Genomic DNA, 21,878 nt, shown 5'->3' with positions numbered 1-21,878 from the left:
GTAACAAAATCCCACACTCTAGTGTTACCCAATCAGTGCTATGATTTTAGTTTTGCCCATGAAGAGTAAAATTATCACAATGAGCCAAAAACATTTCTCCAACTCATCTCCCCTGTCAGCTGAAGATGATACAGATAGTTAATGAAACTTGGTGGGTGGGTGGAGCGGGCAGAAGGTACAAATATATCACAGCAGATGCAAAAACCATAACCCCAAATCTTATTTCTACCACACAGGTCTAAAGCACATCTATACTGGATATATATATATATCAAGAGATTGCAGAAGCAGAAGCAGGGACACTTAACAGCCTTTAGAACAGGAACCAAAGGATGGTGATAAGGACCAAAGTAGTGATGTCACTGGAAGCCAGCATGATTCTACAGGACAGAGGGGAAAAATAAAGTACTTCACCTAAACTTGAGACTCCTTGGAATGAAATTACTCCCCTGTAGCAGCAGACCACCTCACAGGAAGGGTGACAACTGATAGGAAAAAGCATTCCCACAGCTGAGCTACTCCCATCCTGAATAATAACCTGACAGCCTAACTCATTATCACCTTATTCTGCATTACAGACAAACCCTAGTTGCTGAGGCTAGCATGTTTCCCAAGTTGCCTGGAGAATAAAAAATCAAACTGCCAATAAATTCCAGCTGGGATTCATTACCAGCATCCAGCTTTACTCACAATGCCAAATTTTGTGTAAGCTGTAGGCGTGCATTCCAGCTCACAAAACAGGCCTTTAGGTGCTTATAAGCACAACTATATGCACATAAGAGTTTCTACTGAAACACATGAGAATATGAATTTACAGCTTCCAAAAATAACCACTTATTATCAGGTTTTTCCCAGCAAATACTTCATTTGTGGAGTTGGTAGACCATTTACGTAAAATTATTGCTGAGTACAGTTTAAAATAATTCAAGGAGTCTCAACTGCAATCATCACGCTTATTAACACATTTTCATGGCACTCTTCATTTATCTCTTACCTTTTAAACAGAGTAGGAGGAACTCCTTGCCTCCAAGAGCCTAGATATTTTAGCCAAATTGTTTATTCTATTTGAAAAAAACCGAAAAGCCACAAGGAGTAATTGTGAACAGAAACAAGTGTTAACTTCCAAGAAAGCCCTATTAGATATTGACTGATTAAGTGGTCTTGCCTTATCATTTTATGCTAACTATTCATTTACACAGAACCTTTAAAAGAAGTAATAATCAGCAAGTAGCAGAAAGACAAGAACAGACATACCAGCAGCTGCTGCCTTACCTTAAGTACAGCTATGACAATACTGGCATCCCCAGCCTGAACAGCAACTGAACTGACTGTTGTTGTAGAAGGTTTCTGCTCCGAGCTGGCTTCATCTGACATTGTGTTTGACAATGGGACTTCATACATTAAAGCAGACTTGAAATGCTCTTGCAAGGTCCACAGTTCATTTCAGAAAGCACCAGAGTCGCTTGGATTCATTCAGTGAAACAGCTCAGCTAACACTGATTAGTCTGCCAAAAGGAAAGAATGGGAGGTTAAAAATAGACAACTCCATTGAGTTTATCATTCTTGAGAGAGATTTGACACACCCCTAGTTTGGTAGCATTAAGCTGTCTGTTCTTTTTTGTCACCCTCTGAAGTGCAAAGGGCTTCTTCCTTGGACACCACCTGACACCAGCTAAACAAAGGAAAAGAAGTTCTCAAAAGAGGTAGAAAAAAAATCACTATTGATTCTATACAGACAAACCCAGTGTTATCAGGTTTCAAAACACAAAACTATACAATCTCCGTTTTCACATTCTACACGTAAAATATTTTCTCGCTTGCTAGAAATATATGCTCAACATAATTCGTCCGCTGAATCAAAGTATTTAAACAGGATGAGCATGTGTATATAAATCAAATGTTACATCAAATCAGGGGATTTTTAATCCAAAAATATTTAAAGGGATAGTGACCATAAGAACCAGAGAAGGAAACCAAGTACTTTGTCTGAATTCTTAAGCAGTGTTTTATTCCTGTGTAAGATTAAGATAATTTACCTGCTTTTTAATGTAATCCTAAATTGTTTCTGTCTTCATTTTATTCTAAGTGAGCATACGGAAGACCTCTCTAATAGTCGCTTAAACTCCACTTAAGTTTTTTATTCAGTGGAGGGAATGATTAGACATGTTTAGATTACAGTATTGATTTGGCATATTAATTCTATTGCCATTAACCCAGAGCATGTCACAAGTACCCACACTATGAGACAGCAGCTGCTGGGTTTCCTTCCACAGAACAGCTGAGAAAGTGACACTGCTGTTTAGGTTTGCAGGTCTCTCTGGAAACACAGTGCCACTCAAGAAACCACATGTACAACTCTCCCCTAAGCATCTGCTTGTTTGATTTGTTTAAAAATATGTGACATTTAGAGACATTTTTATATAAACTATATTTGCTAATTGCAAACAAGAACATACACACCTGCCATGGAACCAAGATCTGGAAGCAAATTCTAAAATATTTTGCACTAGAAGAAACTTAAGGTTATTTCATGGAATTTCAACAGATGTGTCAAGGTCTGGGATTTTTTTGTTTGTTCATTTCTCCCCCGCTCCAATTGTTGGCAGATTATAATCTTAATCTGAGCACCACTTCAAACCATGACTTTCAAACAGGATATACAGAAGCACTTTCCAGTGGTTTGTGCTGAACAAAATGGGCTTGGAAAAGCAAGACCCATCCCTTGTGCCAAAACAGAACCATGAACCCTCAAGCTGCCAGCAAAGGAACAAATATCACATAGTTTTCTGAAACTCTTTGCAACACCTGTGAAATACCCAGATCCCCTGCCAGTGAAACACTTTATGGATTTTCTTGAGAGTCATGTGTGTATTCATGTAATAGGTGTGGCAGAATGAAATGTTTGGTACTTAATCCCAACACAAAAACTGGGAGATGGAAGTCCTAAAGAAAACTTCAAAACTGAAATGTAAGAGAGCCCTATTTTGGTTTGAATGGAAGACAGATCCATTGTACAAAACCTGCTAAATACTCGAGCTTTCAAAAAACATTCCAAAAGACAAGCAACTTCAAATTTTTCACCCTGCAGGCAGGACTGAGGACAAACAGAACTTGGCTGTTGGAAAAACCAATTAGAAAAAACCAGCCAGACTTCTTGTTACTCTTACAAAAGAAGTTAGAAATCAATTTTGGTACTATGTCCGTGAGTCTTCATTCTCTCAGAAACACATTCTATGTGCACTTTTTCATGGCACAAGTTGGGCCAATCCATCATCTCATTAGGACAGCCAGACACAAGAGCTGCTTTTCACTCAAGTAAATGAGGTATCATTTTTCATAGTGCTGACACCTGGAAATAAGGGAAAAATGCCACACTCAAGAAGTTGACTGTAAGCAAATTTGGCAGCAACTGAGCCAAGTGATTCAGAACATCTGATAACAAATGCATGGTTATTGTATTTATTTGGCTTATGCTAAGCTTACAAGATAGGGATGGGGAAATATCACAGCAGCAGGCAGAAAAAAGGTACCAAGGTATCAAAACAGATCTTGGAGCCCAACTGTGGGAGAAAAAGCTGAAAATTTTGGTGCTGCATGATGAGACAGTTCGGCTGTGCCTAGGGAAACAAAATTTAACAAGCATGCCTTTCTCAGTCTTGTTTACTTACCTATCTGTCATTTTTTCCTCTGAACCAACCAACCAACAATCCTGGTAGCACCCAGAAACAGGCAGGTTATCTGCATTAGGAGGGAGAAATATCTTCCATTTGCTACTGCTGCGTGAAAGAGGAGAGTAAGAATGACAAGAAGAAATGAGTTCACCAGCTGTCCATAGGAAACAATGAAACTGAACAAAGGAAACAATCTCAGGAAAATAGAGAAAAAGATCCAGTTTCGGGAGTGTAAGTGTATTAGCTGAAACAAGTGTATGTAAAAAGGATTTGAGAGGTAAATGTGAGAAAATTCACTTCATTGTCAACATGGAATGTGCTTTATCCACCTCATGAGAAACACATGAGGTGTTTTTCTCATGTGTAGCAAGGGAAGTGTGGTAATCATAGTTTAGATAGCATGCATAGGAAAAGGGCCTGTCTTTCTTGGAGACAAGTTGCTTTCTGTTAAGAGCTTCGGAGCAGCACATGTACTATCAAAATGGCTCTGGGAGAAACAAAGTTCACTCCCTGAAGCCTCGAAGACACAAGGTCCTTTACTTTGACTGCTTTGTAAATGTAGCAGATCTTCTCTTCCTTCCTTGTCTCACACTTGGGAGAACAGGGTGCATAGCAAAAAAGTAAAGGAGGACAGAGGAAGGAAGAATCTCTAACTGATGGGTTACACACAGCTTGGAAAAAGATATACAAACACTGCTTTACTCTGGGAGCCTCACCTGGAACCCCTGTCAGTCTCTCTAAGTCTATGCTTGCTGCTTTTTACTGGTTCCTATCATCCTACTTCTTGAGTAGGTACCATTTTCAGGTATCATCAGGAATGAGGGCATGAAAGCAAGAAGTCTTGTGAGTTCCCCCAAGTTCATAAAGCAGACATGGAGGTCACATCAAGTGTGAGGGTTGAGCATGGGGTAGGTATTTCTCCTGGAAGAGGCTTCTCTGTACCCTACACTAGTTGAATAAGTTTCTAGGCTATCAAACAGGTTGAAATTCTAACCAGGTTTTCCTATACCCCAAACAAAGAATGATAAAAACTATACCAGCAGCAGTCAGGGTAGAAATGCGGGAAACAGAAATGCCTTCTCTCAGAAGTCAGAAAGTACATAAATGGCCTGTGGGGAACATTAACTAGCAACACTGCCTCTTTCTCAACACTGAGTTAGAAAGAAGGACTTCTTGCAGATAACTGCCCTAGAGAGAAGGCTGACAGAAAACAGAAGGAAACTGCAGCCCTTGCAGACATTCCTTTTTTAGTGAGGGCCAGAGACTCAGGACAAACTGGGCACAAACTAACTTCCCACACCCAGAGGCAGGGCAAGGACCAGCATGAGCTGCTCCACAGCCCAGCAGGGCCCTGAGACTGGGAGACTGGCTGAACTGAGGAAAGTCTGTCCTCCCACAGTCCTGGACACCCAGGGGTGAAGGGTGCCCAGACAGGACTGGCTCCCCATCTGGCAGTGAGGGGTCTCTGCTGCCCAAGTTGCTGAGATAGGACAGGTGCAGCAAGTGGGGAAGAAGCAATCCCTGCTCCCAACAGTGGGGGGTTATTGGCTGCAAGAGGGAGGGAAAGGGCCAGCCAGGGTAAATGAGATGAACTTTAGGTAGGTAACAGCTTCGGCACAGGCAGAAAGCATTTCCCTGCTAGCTAAGAGCACAGGAGCTTAAGAAAAGGTGGCGCAAAACTAGCCCAGGACCCTGCTGGCTCTGAAAGGGGTTGTGTTCTCCTTGCCACCATGGAAGGAGAAGGCTCAAAAGTCCCAGTAAAGGGTTAGGAAACAGCTGTGAAAAAGTGCCCAGGGGTAAAAGACACCCTGCTTTCCCCTAGAAAAAATGGCAAAACCAAACCATGTTCCATATTATTGTTTGATAGTTCCAGATTAATTTCATTCTAAACACAGAAATACAGTGAAGAATTGCAGTTTGTATCTTCCCATTTTACTTGTGCATCTTCTAATAAAAACCCTTCTACTCTTGCTCCTTCATCACCAATCCTGAACACACTTTTATATCACACTAAGAAACAGCAGGAAGAGAAAAAGCTACCCAAAAAGCATCATCACACAAAGCTAAGAAAATACCAAAAGTTATCCTGGTTTATCCCTGTCATACTGAATATGTCTTCATGGAAGAAAAATGAAACAACACTTCTAACTGTAAAATTAGCAGTGTATCGGAGCTCAAGAAACTGGCAAACAGCTTAATATTGCAAATTCAGTGCAATGGTAAGAGCAAAATCACTATTTGTTTGCTTACAAGGACAATGACATTTAAAAAAATGCACACAGTAAACCAACCTGGGAAGCAATGACAACTGAAACATTTCAGGTCCCACTCTTTCATCCCAAAGCATTCTCTTTCCTATATCCCTCTTTTTGGATCTTAGAGGATTTCCACCAAGTATGTATGGTATTTGTACCTAGCACTTATCAAAATAGTACCTAAATCTTTACTATTTATCAAACGATAGAAAAAGATCCACCAAATTTAACTAGGGCTTACCAACCAAATGTTATATTGCGTCAGCCTCAACTCTAATTTTAAGAAAGCTCATATAAGCTTTAAATTTAGAACTCCAGCTTCTAAATGTTATATAAAGAATGACCATTCTTTCTAGCATCTGTTACTTAAAAAATTGTCTTCCTGTTCTTCACCTGGCTTACATATAAGATAAAGAAGAATTTACACTTTTCCTTAAAGTGACAGCTACTGAAAAGACTGTTAGAAGTGACTTGATGACTATTCAAATGTAAATATGATGGCAAAATAAAAATAGTGAAGAGTTGAACTGTTGAATGGGGTGAAGAAATTAAACAAAACAGAAAACATTACACAGGTGTGAAGTGATCACATCTCATTCTCTCTCAATCCCAAGTGAAGACACAAGCATATGCTCTTAAGTCTATGGAGGCTCTCCACTTAGGTTTTCTCAGAATCAGCTGGAGAACAGACTTACCCCATCATCACCCCCGGCAAAGCTCAACATTTCTGCCTCACTGGGTGTTGTCCAAAACAAATGCCTATGGAGCTCTACTCTGATGAATGCAAAAGTGAAGCTGTTTTAACAGCTCTCAGGTGGCACACACATCAGTCAGCTTGTCAAAAGAGAAGACGGTGGCCCAGTGTATTCAACTCTGTCAGGAGGGCGAAGAGACATTAGAGAGTTCATTAGTCCGTTTTTCAGGCTCCAGCAGCAGCAGCAGCAGCAAGAGAACAGTTTATTACGAAAGATTAGTATGCTCCCTTGCCCATGCATGTAAGGAAAGCCAACAGGACTTTTGTTGCTAAATTCCTTGGGAGCATTTGAAATTCCTTCCTGATGTGGTGTGTTAGCACAGTGGAGTATGCACTCTGCACCAAATATAGATGTGAGACAGGCTACTCTTTCTCCCTGTAAAGAAGGAATATTAAGATACAGATTGTAATGTACATCTAAGTCTCAAGGCAACTACAAACTGTACCACTAATAAAGTACAGTGGTACTTTTGCCCCATGTCACTCATTTCTGTGTTTAACTTACATTTACAATTTAACTGTATTAAGACTATTTCCCTTTAATTTTTTCAATGTTTATACATAAATGTAGATATATGTATTAAACTTGTGAAATAAAAACATAAGTTAAAAATCACACAGACTGTTCAAAGAGACAGCTGAAACAGTGTAACTGGGTTCTTAGGACCACCTTTTAAAATTGAAAAGCCTCTGTTTAGTCTTATAAAAAGCAGTCAGCCAGCAACGATGCAAACAGATCAGCATGAGTCATTCAGTTAATAGGGAACAAATTAAGTGGATATAATCATGCTAACCACACTAAAACATAAAAGCCATATTGGTACTATTGTCTGGAAAAGTTGATTTAAATGGACACAAATTTCAGAAAGCTAAAATTAGAACAAGTAAAAGCTGTTATACAGCCACCTTTCTACTAGCAAATTACTTTAGACCTCTGATATTGAGGAGGGTTTATCCAGAAAAGAAAAATTCAGCAGAGGAGTTGAATTTTAAGTATTAGAGAACCATGAGGCTTTATAATCCTTTTTCAAAAGTAATTTATCAGCAGAGTTATAAACAACAGTGCTTTGTTTCATTATAAAAAGATACCTCCATCGTGAATAACTGCTACTTGAAGGTTCACACTGCTGAGCATTCCTTTGTATGTTCTGGTCACATATGTCCCTCTTTCAGATCATGGTACCTCAAACAGTGAGAATGTACCAGGTCCTGCCTCTCCTTTTCAGGTAACTACTGAATTGTGCAGCACACATAAGAGAAGTTAAAACCAGGAAGTACTGGAATTCCAGCCCCACCCACCCCAGCTCACTTGCCTGGAACTGGGTTGTTAAAATTCAAATCCCACATAATGTAAAATGAGAGAAAGGACAATTTAGAAAAGGATAAGAAAAAGAAGAAATTAAATCAGGGAGATGGAAGTCAAAGGACTGGAGAAGATTTTGAACCAGAAGAAGTCTTGATGAATGATGAAAGAGAAGCTGAGAGCTGCAAGGATGAATTAGGGACTGAGGATCAACAGTAAGTGCAAAGGTACACAGGGCACTTGGCCCTTTGTAGCAAGGGAACCATGTCAGGGTATTGAAAGTGCTCTGCATGTTTCAAAATCTTGCTACTGATATGTCTGTGTTAGGTGTAAGCTGAAAGGGCTTGTCGGAATGTGGCACATGCAGTAGTCAAAAATCTAATGTCAATTTAAATCATATTTAGATTTGAGCTTGAGTTTTACTCTAAAGACTAAATTATATGTGATAGAAGAATGCTCAGAGCCTAACTAATATGAAAGGAATTAGCGCAGTCAGGAGTTCACCTTAAAAGTGCAGTACTGCTGTAAAACAAATCACTGAATTGACTGTCTGTGACTTGCTGGTGGTGTTAGACCTGACAGCTACAGGTACTACCTATGACCCTTTTACAAATACACTTTTACCATAGGCCATCAGCACCAGTCCTGATCAAGACAATAAGTCAGTTGCTCAAATGTTTCTTTCCCAAGAGACTGATCTATCACAGTGTCCAGTAACACATTCAGAATCCATTGGTCAGGACAAAAGCCTTTTCCTGTAAATCATGGGAAAAAAAAATTTTTGACCACTTTTTCCAATTTCTCAACCTACCTTCTTCTGAAGTATCAGTCCTCCAGTGAACTCTGCAGTCAGCTGCTTTCATTAAGGATCCTCATTGCTTAATTACCTTAAACCTCACACTTGAAAATAGGTTTCCCCAGGACAATTATCACCATCTTTGTTTGAGAAAACAACAAAAATTGAAGTTTAATGATACAGTGGATACAAGGTTTTCTGGTATAATCTCTTGTGATCTCACTGTGTGTAGACAAGAGGCAGGCAAGCACTATAGCTGAAATTTGCTGTCAAAACCAAAACTGCACTGGGGGACCCTCTATATATGTAATGGGATTGGGGGCAGAGGATATACCAAATCAAATACAACTATAAACTTCTTGGATTTTTAAAACTGCACAGAGGTCATTGCTTGGTCTTTAACCTAACACAATTTCAATACTAGAATGTAGGAGACAGAGCCCTGCGGGATACAGTCTCAGACATCACTTGCCTGATGTTATGGCCTGAGAGCAGTACTGTGCCCTCACTGACAACAATAACATTGCCAGAATGCTGAGGTAAAACTCTCATAATGCAAAATAACTTCCAGATTAAGGTTCTGACTGGTCATATTAAAAATAGACTGACATTTTTACAGCAGGTTTACAGGAGATATCATGGTGTCACTGCTGTGCGAGAGGTTTTGCTCCAGTCTGTTCCTGTCCTCTAATCTGCAAGTGACTATAAATTGGTGTTACTCTTTAGGCATGTTGGAGGCCCTGGGATAAAAAAAAGAGATGTATATCAAGTAAATTTAAAATAATAGCAATGCTAATGTATTTACAAATCTTTACTGTTTCATATTTGTCTATTTTTGCACTGGTTCTTTAAAAATCATGTAGTACATTTTACAGTACTCTTCCAATTAAAAAAAAAATCTTAGATAATTCTCTTAAGGTGCAAAATGGAATAATAAATTTTGATTTTTTTACAGTTATTCAATTACTGTGGGCTTTTTATTTCATCAGCTAATTCAAGAGAAAATTTATTTTTTAAACTATTTCACTACTTCCATTTTTTTAACTCACAGAGCTTGGATCCAACAGAAACAATTCCAGGAGAGGGTTGAAAGATTAAAATCCACATTTCAATGAGGAATCACAGAACTTGGCCTAAATTAACAGAAACTTCTGAGTCCTCCATCTTGCTTTCATTACATGGAAGTCTTTTCAGAAGCAGAGAAAGATGATGTACCTTAAATCATCCTTTGTCAACAGAGCAGGATCTGCAGTAACTATGTTTTAGAACCTTGTTTTCAGTGTTCCAGGGATAAAAATAGCATGAAAGAGTACTTCACGGACTGCATATTTTTTTGTCCATTTGATCTGATATTTAGTAAATATCCTGTAATTAAACTCCTTTCTCTAAGTTACTCTTTCTGACTGTGTGAATATTTCTTCTTTTTGCAGAGTATTTGATTAGCTACCTTCAAAGGATGAGCTTGATCTTCCAAAACATCCTTACAGCCCACCTATTGACACCACATGATTTTTATAAATATTTTCATTGTAAATGAAACTCTTACAATGTCACCAAATGGTTTTCCATCCTTTCTTTTTTTGCTTACTATTGCTTTTCATCACCTCAGTGTTCTAAGATGACAATTATTTCAGCTGTGCTTTTTATATTCTCCAGGTGTGTGCATGATTTCCATGACTATTAACATCTCACCCATTCCTAAATATTGATGAAGTTTCCTTTCTAGCAGTGCTGTGAAGCAGGGAATTCAGCTGTCATCCCCTCCCAACACACACTGGCAGTAGCAACCATTTCATCCTACAAGTAAACTCTTCTTTGGAAACAATGAAAAAACTCTTTAAAACGTCTGTTGGATCACTTGCAAAGTCTTTGATGAAATTGCTAATGGAGAGTTTAGTAGCAGACAGGTGGATATAGCTCTAATAAAATCCAGAAGACAAAACAATACCTAGAGAAGAGGTAACAGCTAACAGTGAACAGCAAAAAGAACTCTGTTCACATTTCTGCCACCTGCAGGAGCAATGCCTTGGCTTCTTCACGTATGACTGGTTCTGCAGAGGAAATGCACCATGAAATGATGCCTGCAAATGGCAGCTACCTGACAAACTGGCCACATGCAATGAGTGGAAATAAAAAGCTAACAAGGCTCATTGAACATGTGGCTCGCTGCAGCCTTTTGATGCTGTCTTAAGCAAAACATTATCATAAACCCTGGCTACATCTAACCATAATATCATGTTTCTTTAGATACCTTAGTCTTGGAGAAGAGGAAGGCCATGTTCTGAGAGGCAGTGAGTGATATAAAGCAGACACTGGATATCAAGCTCACATCATCACGACAGATATGTGGAGTAGCAGTCAAATGTGTTGAATACATTGTACAATCTTCACACTACTGAGCCCAGCTTCCAGGTATCTGCCATCCAATAGAGGCATGCAGAGCTACATACAAGGGCTCAGGAAGAGAACAGTCTGCACTTAGTACCAGTTTAGACTATGGCTTGTTCCCAAGTCTCTAAAAGTCAGGCTCACATCACACAATCATATTAAATATCAAGTAACCATGCTGTATACTTGCCTGTGGAAATAGCTGAGACTCCATGAAAGCTACTTTCTTTCCTAGTAGTATAAAAACCTTAAGAAGAGAATGGAATGTTAAAAAGACACTTGTCACTTGCCCAAGACTTAAATAAATACATAAATTCTGGCACAGTACTTGAGAGAAACCTCTGGCTCAACAGCCCACTGCAACTCTGCAGCCTCTGATCCTGTAAGGCACAGGGATCATAAGCAATCCAGGCATGCCTGGAAATTCAGCACTGACAGTGGGAATGTGCTGTCACTTACCCAGCATCTGCCACTCTTGGTGGGAAAATGAACATGGGAAGCAGAAATCCCAAAATTGAGATGGCAACACACACTGCAAACCAAGCATAACACATATCTGAAAATTACATCTCTGAAATTAACACATTGACCCCTTCTGCCAAAATGGAGAACATTAACAAATTAAAATCAGGGGCATGAGAAGTATTTGTTCATGCTTTGTTCTGATATAGTTTCTCAGCTAACAGGTCTTCCACTAGTTTCTCTTAGAGTCTGTTCTTACAGCTAAGACAAGATTCCCTCTCCATTTTATTTTCATAATTTATAGATTATTAGAATTAACATTTGGTGTAAGATCTAGGAAAGGGCTCAATACGGGTTTTTAAGGCACAACGTATAAGCATTTATATCCATTCAAATAGAGCCAGTGATTCTCAGGATTTCACAGAAGTCTCAGGGCTGTTCTACCATGAGCTGTCACAGCCTTATTCTGTGCACAATGCATATCTACACAGAACTGCCCAAGCACCTTGCCATGTGTGTTCTAAGAGCCACAGCTATCATGAAACCTTGGTTTTGTTATTTTCTAATCTACTTAACACACATGTTGCCTTCTGACAATGACAGTATTGTAGCAGAGCTGACAAGAAGACTGGGATGTGTAATATCAGGATCCTCAGAAGAGCTAAGTGTATTTATATGGTCATAAGTGGAAACCACGTTTTAGAAGGCAGTGAGAGGTCATTTTGGCCACATATAGCCAGTGCAATGTTTTGTTATAGAAGTTTGACAGATAATGTGTGGCTAAATCAGCTTTCCCAAAGAGAGCTTATTACATACTTAGTATTAGAAATCAGGGATAGTTTCATTGGGTCTCCTCTTGACATTTTAAGCACAGATGTATGACCTTAGTAAATCAATAGGATATTTTACATAACTTAATAGTATTCCTCCACTTTACATACAAATCCAATGTGCATTAAGAGGTTTCCTGATGGGAGTTGCATCAATGGTGTCTGATGGCAATCAGCAGCTACGCATTGGTGGAAGAGCTAAAAGGCTTTCTAATATGTAAAAAATGTCTGTTTTAGATTGTAGAATTATTTTTTTAAAAGTGTTACAGTTTTAAATTAAGCTTTTAAACACACTTACTTTTAAGCACATTTTGTGTGTTAGTTACCTATGCACAAATAGATAATTTTTCCTGTAGCATTCAGTAGTCACAACACATTTGATGTTTTGATGCTGGCATTAAAATGCCAATGAAACAGCATTATTATTTAAAAACCTGGAGTTTATCTGCAATAAAAAGAATGTTTTCTATTCATTACTAAAGTAAATTATCTGCACAACTCTTGCTAACACAACCAATTGTTTCCACTTAACAACCTTCTCTCAAAGTATTCAAAATTGATACTGATTCAAGTTTCCTTTGCTTTACTTTGTGCTTCAGAGTTGAAAATGTTAATCTGTCCCTTTGCTCTCTGGGCTATAAGCTGTAAATATTACTAGTACTTGGAAAATTACCTGAACTTTTCCAGTTGAGTTTAAAATAAAAAAAAAAGGGGGGGGATTTTTACTTTTTCTTTTTAAATATTTTCCAACGTCTTTCCTTAGCACATATGAAATTTTAAGAAAGCATTTTTTTCTTCACCTCTCTGCTCCAAAGCAGAATTTAAAACCTGACTCAGCCTTCCTCTTGTCTTTATTATATTCCCCTAATTTTTGCTGTAATAGAGATCTATGTATACGAGTCAACTGATAAGAAAAGAGAAAGCTGTTACCTTAATTTTCATTCCTATTTTGAACTTAAGTGTATCTTTAATGTTTTACATATGTTAAATATTTCTTAATATATCCTGTCTCTACACATTCTTGTATCAGCATAACTAAAATTTTACAGTCACACAAGCATCTATTTTGATGAATATATTTGATTTTGATTAGTATGTTGTCTTCCAGTTTTACAGAATCAGAGGTACTCTCACGAGTTTCTTTGATGATTCACCTTCATGTTCCAAATTATTCCTGGAGTCTCAGAAAAATGGTCCTAAGCTACCATGTGTTTGGGAGATCTGTATAAAGGGACCCATTAGAAGTAGGAAACCAATCTCCTTTTGGTGTGGTTATTTAGTCTTACCTGTATTTCCACACAGTAAAATCTCTACAACAAAACTACCTCCACTGAGCATCAGATGAAAAATATCTTTAAGTACTCCTTGACTCCATATCCTTGCAAAAGGTATGCAATTATGAAATTTTTAACAGAATTTTCAATTAAGATGCAGCCTTGACAGGCATAAGTACTACAATGATTTCCTCCAGTCTTTAAGTGGAGGAAACAAAAGTGGGGACAATTGTGGGAATCAATAATTTTAAAGTTTTATCCCAATGTATTTTTCTAACATTTGATTTTGATTCAGAGAAATAACTCTGGAATTGCCTGTCCTGTTACATATTATGGAACTGTGGAAATGGCACACTAGAGAAGACTCAATCTACTGAAATTCAAAATGACTGTGCATTGGAACCACATGTAGTAGAACTGCTTCATTATTTGCCTTTGTATCTTACTTCACTTTTCCACAAACCTAGAAAACACAACAGGTATCTCTCCAGAGACATCATTAATTAATTCCCTTGTTGGAATGATGCTTTGCAAAATTCCAGATACTCAAACATTGTTTTTGGCTCTTATGTATGGATTGTTATCCTGTATGCTTAGACCAACCTTTGATTATTTTCTTTAAAATAGAACAGAAATCTAACATAAGTAAGCATTTTTACAGTCCTAACTCCCTTTTTACTGGTACAAGAATCTGGAGAGACATGAAGAATTGATTTTGGAAGTTAGGAGTCACCAAATCTTTGCTTTCATCTGTTTCTCAGCATTTTAGCTTCAACGCTCACATTTCATCTGTACCTTTTGGGCTTCCTTTCTTCCTCCTTCTTAATAATCTCCTTATACAGATTAAAATTATCCTGTAGAAAGAATTCAGGAAACCAGAGCTTATTGTTACACCATTATATGCCATTACTGTTGCTGAAAGCCCACAACAACCTCGCCTTGATCATGACCTACTGACATTGTTTTTTTTTTAACTGAGATGGAAAAAAAAATCTTCCCCCTATCTTTTTGTCAGCTGGCACTGATATTCTTAGGCCAGCATGATAGAATAAGAAGTGCTATACAATCCCACTGCACACACACAGCCTTTTTCCACCCACTGCTGTACCTCCAGAGTAACTTTATTTGAACACTAAATCAGTCAGTCACACAAAGCTATACAAGTCTCCATGGTCCAAAACCGGTTTTTTTCCCAAGAAAAATGCAACCCCATTAATCCTACTCAACACAATATGAATTTAAGCAGTGATCAGCATCAAACATTCTTACAGAAACTAATACAAATGCCCACACACCTATCACCATTAAGAGTTTGTGGGTACAAGCATTTTGTATGAGTACCAGGCTATGCAACTGATGCACTAGCAAAGAAGAATGGCACTTACTAAGGTGATCACCTTTCCAATTTACTGTCACAAAAAGCATACTCAGAATTACATTACTAGAAAGAGTAACAAAATACTTATCATATTTTGAAACATTTCAAATACATCCAAACTTGGCTAACAGGAACTTAGAAATTCTTGGTATTCATTTCATTACCATGAACAGAATTGATTTCATCACTTCCAAGTCATCAGTTGTAATGTACGTAGAAGTACAATCCTTACAATCAATCCTTACCTATTCTGTTGGTATCTCCCTATATCACATGTAGCAGCACTGTATACTGTGATTTCTATTTAAAAAAACCCCAAACACATTTCCATCTTTTAGAACTCCCTTATTAGACCCATTTTTGCAACCAAAAAGTGCAGAGTAAGAGCCACAAGTAGAGACACTGCTACTGTTCACAGTAGTATGTGCACAAACAAGTAACAACAGATTACTTGAGCACAGGTTTTTTTGGTTTTTTAGTATGTCTCTATATATCTCACTGACTTTTTGTGCTACTAAGGGTTGTACATTTCTGAAGATTCACTAGCAAGTACAACCATAGATGACAGACTGACTAAGAGTAAAGACCAGCACAAAAATCCCTCTTTAAATTAGTTACATTTAACAGTATTCTTAACACATGATGTTTAGTCCATTCCTTCAGTAAGACAGGAAGTCTCAGAGTTCATAGGAAAGATTTAGAAATGTCTGGCAGACTCATGCAACGTGACCTAGAAAACTACTTGCCATCATTCCTGATACATAAAAAATGGGCAAATTGCAAAGTGATGGTAAATAGCACTTTACCAGCCATTTGATTTCCCTAAAGGCAAGGAATTCCAGAAGGGGAATGGAGCAGAGAGAGAAAGCATAACCCAAGATGCTGTTTTGGAAACTCCATTAAAGACAAGAGGGTGAAACTCAAGAGTCCACTGGCCCCTAGGAATGTTGAACGACAGATAAGAGCAGCGTCAAGATTGGACTGCACACACAGAGCCAAAAATAACATCAGGGTTATTAGGGTGAGCGGTCACCAGTTCCAAGTTGTGCACACAGCTGTCACAGGAATGAGTTAGGAGCTTCTGATACTACCCTGGATTGGCATATGTTATTGAGCCTCTAAACAAATACCAAAATAAAATAAAATAACCTTAGTGTTTGTAATCTTGCTTACTCTAATATTTTAATGAGATTTTATACTGCAGATTCAAATTAAAAATGTTGCTGAGCTGGAGACACAGTGTTTATTAGTGACTATATTAATTCACTTTTGTGTTTGAGCTTTTCATTAAATATACTTTTCATGTTTGGGTTCTTTCTAAGTGAATTTAACTCCTCAAAATATTAGCCATAGCAACAGCAGCTTTCTCAAATGCAATTGAGCAACTAAAATAAATTTGAAAATATTATATTGAAAAAGTCTCATTATAAATAAGGTCTATGAAACATCAGTTGGTTTTAAACTAATATTAACGTATATTGTACCATTGCATCAAATGCAAAAAAAAATATATTGGATTTTCTCTGCCAAAATACCCCAAGAGGAAAAATACCTTTATAATTAAATTTACAGGTAAGTCATTAATTTGGAATTACTGGGTTTTTATAGAGAAATTGCTCTATTTGAACCATCACTTTCCTCTGGAAAAAATGTAGAAAAACTAAGACAAATAAGTAAATATAATATTTGAATGACAGATCCATCAAGTAAATCTGTAGAGTAATAACAATGCATGCAGGAAGAGAACATTATTTTTACTGTGAGCAAAGTATAGCTTGATAGCAACATAAAGTTCTTTAAACTTACAGTTGTTTGTTTCACACATATTATAAAATGGTCAGATACCACACCATCATCCAGTAAATCTAATACTGAATGTATCCAGATTACATCCTGAAAATAAGGAAGTTAACCAAGTAAAGCACACAGCTGATTTTGTTTCAATCCAATTCCTTGCTCTTAGTAAATTTCATTTTATTACTAATCTCATGGTTTTAATGTTGGTTATGAACCTCATGTTAATTTTTTTTCATTAAATGAAAAGCTTTAACCTCAAAGGTACTAACAGGGATATTCACATTATTCAGGATTCTCCATTCAAAGGGAAACAAAACACTTCGAAATAAAGTACGGTCTTACATGGGAACAAAACTATTATTAATAGAACACTGACTTAAGCAAATACTATCTTACTTTTGTTCAAGAACTGCTATCAGAAAGGAAAAAAAATAGCATGAACTCTTGCCCCTATTAATAATAGTTCAAGAGCAGTTCCCTTATTTCTACAGTATATCAGAGCATTTAATATGAAAAATTATACAAACTTTGTAAATATACTGGGGGAGTAATGATTTTTACTACCATTTATCACAGACCAGAACAAATTTATATTAGATTTTAAAAAGATGATTTTTATTAAGCACAAACAGCTTTTAATACATTATCAATACAAATAGGAAAACATCTCTTTAATGGATTTGATATATCAAAGATTTGATGGGCAGGTTGCATACTGGCACAATAAAAATGACTTTTTTTTAAGTATTTCAAATTAAAATTACAGTTACCACTGCCTACGCTGCAGGAACTTACCTACAGTCTAGAAGTACTACATCACCTGGGCATGGGGGAAGCAAAGAACTAGAATTTCATAATATGGAACTTCTAACACTTTAATTAGCACCACTCAAAGCTTGCATCAGCTGTCTAACTAAGAAGCAGCTGACAGGTCAGGTAAAGCTTTACAGCAAATTTCAGTGCAAAGTTTACAGTTCCTTTTCATAAGATACTTGGAGTCTATGGTTTCATAGCATGTTAAATAATTATGGCTTGATAGATGTACAGTATTAAGATGCTGAGAACATTTACTTCAAAAAAAAGATGAGACTTGTAACGGCTGTGAAATGCATTTTAATATATTATGCCAAATTCTGTAATATGCAAACAACATGCTGGATTACAAACTTAAGTCCTATTATGAATTCATAGACAAGGGTCAGTATTAGCTCTCTGGGGTAGTGGCTTCTGGTTGTCTCAGCTGCTGCTTTTTCAGGCTAACTAGCTTCATCTTCTCTCTAATGTGTTCTGCTGCAGAAGCCATGTCACTTGGGCTCCCAAAGTACTGCTCAGACCTAAAAAAAACCAAACCACAAAAAGTTTTTAGCGAAAAGTATGACATATGAATATACCCATGAATGGCACTAGAAAACACAAAACAGACAGCAATTTAAAAGCCAACTTTAAGGGGCTTTGGAGACTCAGCGATGAGACTTGACATCAAGTCATTGACTCGATGAATTTATTATAAATACTCAATGAGCCTTTTATACCCAAAAGATACTCTCAAAAGAAGGTTGAGAGTGGTGAGATGGGAACAGGTTGCCCAGAGAAGCCGTGGATGCCCCAATCCCGGAAGTGTTCAAGGCCAAATTGGATGGGGCTCTGAGCAACCTGGTCTGGGGGAATGTGTCCCTGCACATAGCAGGGGTTTGGAACTGGGTGATCTTTAATGCCTCTTCCAAACCAAACCATTCTATTATTTGAACAGCAGGGCACTATTCCTTATGTGCAACTAGATACTTCTCAACACTGTTTTTTACCTCCCTTCTCTGGCTATCCCCCAAGTCAGTCTAACAATTTTGCATATTGTGACAATCTATGAAATCTGTCTGTACATGAATTCTGAGGCTATAAAATTGCTGCACTATTGAAGGACTCTTCAAATGTTAAGTCAGCCACATGCTGTCAAATTATGCCATCTACCTCTCAAACTGAAAGAACTGTGTAATTCAAATACAACAAAGAATAGCTGAAATGTTAGGGAAACAACTAACCAAGCTGTCAGCAAAGGGAGGATTTGAACAGAATAGGTGTTTCAGAAGAAGAGGTATCAAATCTAGTTAAAAAGTACAGAAGCTGTAAACTTTGGAAATGGTAGTAGGACAAAGAACTTTCAGACAGATGTAAGTTGCTTCAGACAGGCATAAGTGGACGGAAAAGTTAGACTTGTTTGACTAGGGAAATCCAAAGTCAGACTGCACAACTGCATATGGGATCACAGTATGGGGAGATGTTTTTCCTGACACAGATTAGAAGCCAAGAGCAGGATAGGGAACAGTGACCTGAACTTCCAAAAAGATACTGACAAAGGTCTGAAGAAGTGAACAGGCTGATGAAAACGTCCCCGTGCATTTTATGACATTTTTCATGTTTCTAAATTTATTAAACTATTTCTAATAATGAGTGAACCCTTTGCAAATTGTTTGTTAAATGCTTCAAAAATAGAATCCTTAGGAATGATGAACAGAGGATCCTGAGATGTAGGAGAGCTAAGATACCATTTTTGAGAAGGTGCTGAAATGACAGAGGGATCAGAAATAATATTCAGGATTCAGTCAGACAGCTAAAATACAGGTGTGTGTATATATACCTATAGCCATAGGAGCTTTGCATTAGGACTAAGTGTGGCAAATGCCTTGTTTGTTTTAACTTTAATAGTCTATCTGCAAATTACATGCATTTTAAGAATAAATAAAGAGTTGCTACATTTATCAGGTCCCTAAAATCTGCTATTCAGAAGTTCAACAAACACTTCTTGGTCTGGTTTTAGGTTGTTTTTGTTTGTTTGTTTTTCTTCATAGCTATAAAATGCTCCACTATTTTCAAACATTAAAAGGGCAGTAAAAATCACTACTAGTTCAGGCCTGAGTCCGTCTTCAGGGTTAGCACTCCTTACTGAAAGAAACTACACTGTAGAAGAAATATGGTATTTTGGAAATAATATGACAATAAACTTCCACGACCAGCTTCCTGCAGATCAACTTCAGGTAACCCATAATGTGGTTGCCTAATACTATATCATAAGGTTTCAGCCCCTAATTCAAAACAGTGATTTCAAACCTCTTTCATTGTGGTGCGAGGTCCTACACACCCAGAGATTCATTCTATGGCTTGGTAATACTCAGGTAGAAGTTAACTACAAGCTCAGCATAACAATGGACACATCTGTTTCATTAAATACAGAGAACTGAGTTTTATTATGGCTGAGATTCTAAATTCAATTTGCTTTTGTAGCTCAAGACAACCACCAATTTTAAACTAGTATGAATAGCTCTTAAGGGAAGTACTGTTTTGTTTACTGATTGAATCAAATGTAAATTTGTCTTCAATATACTGGCTTAAGACTTAAGATAGATAGAATTGCAAATAAATGAATCAAAATACCATAATTCTCATCTGGTACCTTTTTTTCAGGGAGAAGAGATTGGGACTGGTCATTCTTCTGTTACTTCTACATACTGTGCTGGTGCAAAGACTGCACAAATCTAATAATCATTCAGTGTGAAAAGGTCACTACTTTAAAAAGGCAGCACACTAGTACTCATTAAAAATTCTTTCCCATCTTTTTATAGAAAGCAGGCAGGTCCAATCTCCAGCTCTCCAAAGACAACACGCCTGCTTTTTCAATTTCAGCAGTAAGCCTTCAGGATTCTTCCATATATGAGTCCATTATGAAACTTCACCAAAAACATTATTCAAAAGGTATTAGAAAAAACATTCTGCATACCCGTCGGGATAAACTACAGGCACTGTTAGTCTGTCCAACAGTGATTTCCCAACCGCTTCAATTTCATCAAATTGCTCCATTTCATTAAAAGCTTCAGGTTGCTCTGGACATTCCTGCAAAATCTGTTTAAAATAAAAGTAGGAAAATACAGAATAAAGTAAACAAGGGATAGCATGTAGTTTTTAAAGTTCCATTAACTGGCAGAGTGAATGCTTTTTCAGCATCTTCACTATCACATTTACATGAGGTTAAGTGACATATTCATATAATTCAAGAAAAGAAAATATTGATTAAGCTACATTAAGGGCTACCACTACTGTGTATTAGAACGTCTCATTATTTCTGAGAGGAACAAAACGTCTTGCTGGACAATATTCCAGCCACAGATATAAAATGCATAAAAATCATAACCTATATCATTAAACATACCAGACAGCCATATAAAGTGGAAAAAAACATAGTTAATGAAGAGCCCCTTACAAGACATTTCAAAACTAAAATCCTCACCTGGCACAGAATAGGTGGGACTTAAAGAGTCTGAACACAAATCCTTCCTGACGAGATTGTGACCCAATACTAGTACTTAGTACTGTGTTTTCTTCCCTTTCTCCCTTTGCCATTTCTTACTTTTTTCCAAAACAACATGGATATTAACAGTGTATTTTCCACACAGACTCAGTAATATGTCCCAGTAGTGCTAGGAGAATTATGTTTTTGAACATGGCTGGTTTTTTTCAGCCATCCATTTACTTTTCTTTAAATTTATGACTACCTAAAACCTGCAATTATCTACTGCAATAATGAAAGAATGCTCATAATATGGATTGAAAGAATCTACTCTTTTAGGAGTTTATGAACCACTGAAATCTAATTTGGTATCAGGTAAAACTTTTTTTAGCTGTCTCTGACAGCATAAATGATATATTTCTGCTTTTGTGAACATCCATCAACTCCCAATGCCTGTAAAGTCAAAGTATCTTCCATTCATACAAATAAGAAATTAATAAAACCAAGGAGCATATGAATCAACTTGGAATCCATACTCTCCTTTAATGACAGAATGAATTTATTTTACCATGTGTAAAGTTGGCTTTATTTGCAGTCACATGCAATTTTACTGTCAATATTCGAGATACATACTCTAAACTCCTTTTCTATAATGTATCCCTTCACAGAAAGAACACTTTCTGGACAAAAAAGG

At 37.3% G+C, this 21,878-nt stretch overlaps 2 protein-coding genes across 5 annotated transcripts in view; both read right to left on the bottom strand.

Moving 5' to 3' along the window:
* Nucleotides 1-8,860, bottom strand: part of CCDC141 (coiled-coil domain containing 141) — a 76,269-nt gene extending 67,409 nt beyond the window's left edge. The window contains exons 1-4 of the mRNA XM_025895018.2: nt 8,795-8,860; nt 6,622-6,799; nt 3,669-3,776; nt 1,273-1,505 (exon numbers count right to left, since the gene is read on the bottom strand). Of these exons, the coding sequence (XP_025750803.2) occupies nt 1,273-1,401 (129 nt within the window). The 5' untranslated portion in view covers nt 1,402-1,505; nt 3,669-3,776; nt 6,622-6,799; nt 8,795-8,860. The remainder of the gene's footprint in view (nt 1-1,272; nt 1,506-3,668; nt 3,777-6,621; nt 6,800-8,794) is intronic.
* An 8,641-nt stretch (nt 8,861-17,501) lies between these two features.
* SESTD1 (SEC14 and spectrin domain containing 1) overlaps nt 17,502-21,878 on the bottom strand; it is a 55,050-nt gene continuing 50,673 nt past the window's right edge. For all 4 annotated transcript variants that reach the window (XM_029959510.1, XM_029959512.1, XM_029959511.1 and 1 more), the window contains 2 exons: nt 20,678-20,799; nt 17,502-18,242 (listed from right to left, as the gene is read on the bottom strand). In XM_029959510.1, coding sequence (XP_029815370.1) covers nt 18,113-18,242; nt 20,678-20,799 — 252 coding nt within the window. In that variant the 3' untranslated portion in view covers nt 17,502-18,112. The remainder of the gene's footprint in view (nt 18,243-20,677; nt 20,800-21,878) is intronic.

The sequence above is a fragment of the Manacus vitellinus genome, unplaced genomic scaffold (assembly GCF_001715985.3).
Source record: "Manacus vitellinus isolate BGI_N305 unplaced genomic scaffold, ASM171598v3 scaffold_20_pilon, whole genome shotgun sequence".
NCBI classification, from domain to species: Eukaryota; Metazoa; Chordata; class Aves; order Passeriformes; family Pipridae; genus Manacus; species Manacus vitellinus.
Note: the sequence above shows the minus strand (reverse complement) of the source record. Positions and strands in the feature narration are given on the sequence as shown.